This window comes from Arachis ipaensis, chromosome B07 (genome assembly GCF_000816755.2).
Source record: "Arachis ipaensis cultivar K30076 chromosome B07, Araip1.1, whole genome shotgun sequence".
In the NCBI taxonomy this organism is placed as follows: Eukaryota; Viridiplantae; Streptophyta; class Magnoliopsida; order Fabales; family Fabaceae; genus Arachis; species Arachis ipaensis.
Genome location: NC_029791.2, coordinates 112,850,276 through 112,855,236, shown reverse-complemented (window position 1 = coordinate 112,855,236; position 4,961 = coordinate 112,850,276). Strand labels below are relative to the sequence as shown.

Here is a 4,961-nt window from a genome sequence, read left to right as displayed (position 1 = left end):
AATGGATTTTAAATTTAGAGTATCATAAAATTTTAATTTAATTATTTTTGGAAAAATAATTTTATTTAAATAAAATAATAAATCATGAATAACTCATATTTAATTTTCAAAAACTCGAGTTGTTATAGCAGTAGTGATTCCAGCAACCTCCAGTAGCAGCAGCGACAAGATCTGCGCATTATTGCTGCCCTTGCTCGACGATTTGTGTTCGCTACTGTTGCTACTCCATCAACGAGGGCTATGAACGTTCCATGCCTTCCCTTCATAAGCACGCATGAGGTCCTGCATGATGGTGGCACTCTCGATTCTCTTAAGATCCGCTTCGATAACCCAATTCTTGGTCTTTGTGTTGCCTTTTACAAGAACGTCATGGACTCTGATTGGGATTATCTCCAACGACAGCCTCTGTGCCAGCGTTTCGATCTTGAAGCGTGCTCACAAAGCTTCGAGGCTGGGGACTGAGGGGTTCGAAGATTCGGTAATACGTCGTTATCGTGGTCTTTTTTAATTTTTAATTTTTAATTTTTGTTGCTTCATTCTCTAATTCTGCATCTCTATAATCTGATTTATTATTGAATTGTAGATCTATGATTGTTGAATTTGAATGCTCTATTTTTGTTGTTGGGATTTGAATTTGTGTTTGCGGTTCTATTAGTTTTGTTGTTATCTTGGTAATAATATGGTTCTGTTGAGGCATTGTTGTTTGAATTTAAATGTAAAATTTTAAAATTTGAATGTTCCTCGTCTTCAAAATGAATTTTCTAGTAGTAATGAGTAACTTTTCTTTTTAATCATTCTCTCACTCTCTCTGTTTTGGCTTTCTCATTCACTCTTCCTCCCTTACTCAATGGTGGTGGTAAAGAGAAGGATTTGGGGATGGTGGTGACGGTAGTAATAGTGGTAGTTAGGCACTACAAAAAAAGGGTTAAAATGGCAATTTTTTAAGGTAATTACGGCAGTTACAACTGCCATTATTGCCGAAAATGGCACCTCCAAAAAACGCCAGAATTCTGGGCGCCATTCTGGTTATTACGGCGGTTTTCTGAAAACCGCCGTAATAACTAGTGGATAATACGGCGGTTTTTTGGCGGTTAAAATGGCGATTTTTAACCGCCATTTTAACCAAATAAAACGGAGGTTTTGTTGTTGTTTAAAATGGCAGTTTGTAACCACCGTTTTTACCTGGGTTTAATGGCATCCTCCTCGTTTAAAATGGCGGTTTGTAACCGAACCGCCATTTTTACCTGGGTTTAATGGCATCCTCCTCATTTAAAATGGCGTTTGTAACCGCCGTTGTTACCTGGGTTTAATGGCATCCTCCTCGTTTAAAATAGCGTTTATAACCGCCGTTTTTACCTGTATTTAATGGCATCTTTTTCGTTTAAAATAGCATTTCTAAACGCCGTTTTTACCAGGGTTTAATGGCATTCTTTTTGTTTAAAATGACATTTTTTAACTGCCGTTTTTACCGGATAAAAATAATATTTTTTATCTTTTAAAATACAGTTTTTACTATTATTTTTATCTTGCTAAATAAATAACCCTGTGTTAAACAGAAACATCTGTGAATGCCGACTCAGTTAACCAGTACATTTGATTAATTCGTAGAATGAACTTACTTGCTCATGCCATTGAGTTCAAGGAGTTTTTCCTTTGTTCTTGGTACTTTCTTGCTCATCAGCTGCAACAGAGAATTACTATATAACAGAAACAACAGCTCATCAGATGCTTAGCATTCAAAGAAAAAATTTCAATTGAATTAAACTATTCATAATCCATTACTGCACAAGATTAAATGAGCTCTATACAGAAAACTTGTGTAACAAACCAGAATACGTGGTGACCCAAGACATTGTCTCCAGATTCACCAAGAATAGTTGCCTGCAGCAACGGCAATGCTGAGTATAACTTTGCTAAAAGATTCTGAAATAAAGTTCTATCAAAGACAATTCAAGACATATTAGAAAATTGAACAAAAAGAACCGTAAAGAAACCCATTATATACCATGTCAACTTGAGTTTGGGGCTGAGCAGGAGTATCAATTTGATGACTATTTTGTTTTCCAGATGTCAGAGATCCTTTAGCTGGAGTGAACTCGTACTTCGCTAATTTTGATGCTTTTATGGACGATGGGAACCTACAACATTTCAGGATGCTATTAAGTAGGAATATAATACTGAGAAAGAGTATGTTGTAGATGTTAAAAATGAGGCTAGAGAAGGTTGAGACAAGAATTCAAAGTAACTTTGATGTATCAAGCTAACAATATCTGAGCGCTAACAGAATTGGACCCCCAAAATTCTGACTGACAGATTCAATCAAGAAATAGCTTCATGAGATCGACAAACCTCAGTATAATTCTCTGGCCCCCAGCAACAGGTTGCGGACCTTGGGGTCATTTACCTGCAAAACAATTCAACCCGTTGGACAGCTTACTATTATTTAAAGTCTAACTACGAAGGCTGCAACAACAGCTATAGAAGCACAACAAGCACATAAGAAACTTTTGAAAATAAATTGCAGGATTCAAACATAGACTATTTCTTTCAATACCTTCAATATTGATGATACGGATCCATAAAAATCACTTTTTTTAACCTCCTCCACAAGAAAATCCTCTACAACAAGATGATGCAATACTCGGGAAGAAGCCTCACCCTTAGCTAGATGCTTCCCAGCAGCATGAAGGCTCAAAGTATCATGACGGTGTTTCTTGACCTGATTTTAACATTAAAAGTACATAACTAGAGGACATATTTAATAGCTAAATAGGGCAAGAAAATATTTGTAACAGTGAAGAGAGGAGAAATAAAACAAGTTATCTCAGTGGCATACCAACTGGCTTAAGGATCCACGATAGACTTCTAATATATGTGATGATGAGACCTTCTGCCCAGTTAGCTTAACCAGTTCAACCTAAAAAGAGGCAATCAAACGAACTGAGAAATAGTGAATTTGATATTGATATTAATATCACATACTTCTCTGCCAGTGATCCGCATATCAAGCTGACGATACATGTAAAATTTCCAAGGGAAAGCTGGATTTTGTATCTAACATTTAAGGTTCAAAGTACAATCAAATGAGACGAATATCACATTTTAAGAGGAAATGATTCTGAAAGACCATCAGCACCTTTAGCGCAACGACATCATTTGGATCACTGTTGACACAGGCCTTGTATACTTGAGCAAAACCACCTTGTCCAGCGCAACCTTTGATATGGTACTTCCTCCCGCCGTTGGATATCATGATAAGGACCATTGATGAGCGGATAATTTATACGCTTTTTGACATTGTTTTTAGTATGTTTTTAGTAGGATCTAGTTACTTTTAGGGATGTTTTTAATAGATTTTGTGTTAAATTCACATTTCTGGACTTATCTTTTTCAAAAATCAAATCTTTTTCACTTTTCTTATTTATTTTCGAAAATTTTTGAAATATTTTTCAAAAATCTTTTTCTTATTTTTATCACTAATTTTCGAAAATAACATAATCAATTAATGTTTTGATTCAAAAATTTGAAGTTTGTTACTTGCTTGTTAAGAAAGATTCAAACTTTAAGTTCTAGAATCATATCTTGTGATTTCTTGTGAATCAAGTCATTAATTGTGATTTTTAAAAAATCAAATCTTTTTCAAAAACTAATTTCTATCATATCTTTTCAAAAATATCTTCTTATCTTATCTTTTTCAAAAATATCTTTTCAAAATATATTTTCTAACTTCCTAACTTCCTATCTTTTCAAAATTTGTTTCAACTAACTAACTAACTTTTTGTTTGTTTCTTATCTTTTTCAAAACCACCTAACTAACTCTCTCTCTCTCTCATTTTCGAAAATATCTCTCCCCTTTTTCAAAATTTCTTTTTAATTTATTAATTATTTTAATTTTTTAAAACTTAAATTTCGAAAAAAAAAATTTACTAACCTTTTTCAAAAACTATTTTCAAAAACCACTAACTCTTTTTCAAAATAACTTTCGAAAATTATCCCTCCCTCATCTCATTCTATTTATTCATTCATATCCTAACATCTCATCTCACATCTCTTCCATTGGTACAGTTGTGTTTCTTCCTTTACATCACATCCTTTATCTCCCCCTCTTCTTCCACTCACAAAGGGATCGCTATACTGTGGTATAAAGGATCTCTATTATTATTATCATTTTTCTGGCCATTCTTCCTTGTCATATGAGCAGGAGCAAGGATAAGAACATTCTTGTGGAAGCAGATCCAGAACCTGAAAGGACTCTGAAGAGAAAATTAAGAGAAGCTAAAATACAACAATCCAGAGATAACCTTTCAGAAATTTTCAAACAGGCAGAGGAGATGGCAGCCGAAAATAATAATAATGTAAGGAAGATGCTTGGTGACTTTACTGCACCTAATTCCAATTTACATGGAAGAAGCATCTCCATTCCTGCCATTGGAGCAAACAACTTTGAGCTGAAACCTCAATTAGTTTCTCTGATGCAGCAGAACTGCAAGTTTCATGGACTTCCATCCGAAGATCCTTTTCAGTTCTTAACTGAATTCTTACAGATATGTGATACTGTAAAGACTAATGGAATAGATCCTGAAGTCTACAGGCTCATGCTTTTCCCTTTTGCTGTAAGAGACAAAGCTAGATTATGGTTGGACTCTCAACCTAAAGACAGCCTGAACTCTTGGGATAAGCTGGTCACGGCTTTCTTAGCCAAGTACTTTCCTCCTCAAAAGCTGAGCAAGCTTAGAGCTGATGTTCAAACCTTCAGACAAAAAGAAGGTGAATCCCTCTATAAAGCTTGGGAAAGATACAAACAGTTAACCAAAAAGTGTCCTTCTGACATGCTTTCAGAATGAACCATCCTGGATATATTCTATGATGGTTTATCTGAGCTATCAAAGATGTCACTGGACACTTCTGCAGGTGGATCCATTCACCTAAAGAAAACGCCTGCAGAAGCTCAAGAACTCATT

At 35.0% G+C, this 4,961-nt stretch overlaps 1 protein-coding gene across 5 annotated transcripts in view; it reads right to left on the bottom strand.

Moving 5' to 3' along the window:
* The window catches only part of LOC107605863 (ATP-dependent DNA helicase Q-like 4A), a 7,800-nt gene continuing 4,387 nt past the window's right edge, over positions 1,549 to 4,961 (bottom strand). The window contains exons 4-9 of one of the 5 annotated variants that reach the window (XR_002350417.1): positions 2,837 to 2,917; positions 2,555 to 2,719; positions 2,350 to 2,404; positions 2,006 to 2,138; positions 1,829 to 1,881; positions 1,549 to 1,697 (exon numbers count right to left, since the gene is read on the bottom strand). Coding sequence is in view for 1 of the 5 variants with exons in the window: in XM_021106256.1 (XP_020961915.1) it covers positions 2,351 to 2,404; positions 2,555 to 2,719; positions 2,837 to 2,917; positions 3,137 to 3,265 (429 nt within the window). In the remaining 4 variants the exon portion in view is untranslated. Of the gene's footprint in view, positions 1,698 to 1,828; positions 1,882 to 2,005; positions 2,139 to 2,349; positions 2,405 to 2,554; positions 2,720 to 2,836; positions 2,918 to 3,136; positions 3,370 to 4,961 lie in introns of those variants that run through there. The other 4 variants (XR_002350418.1, XR_001612562.2, XM_021106256.1 and 1 more) reach the window with 4 other exon arrangements.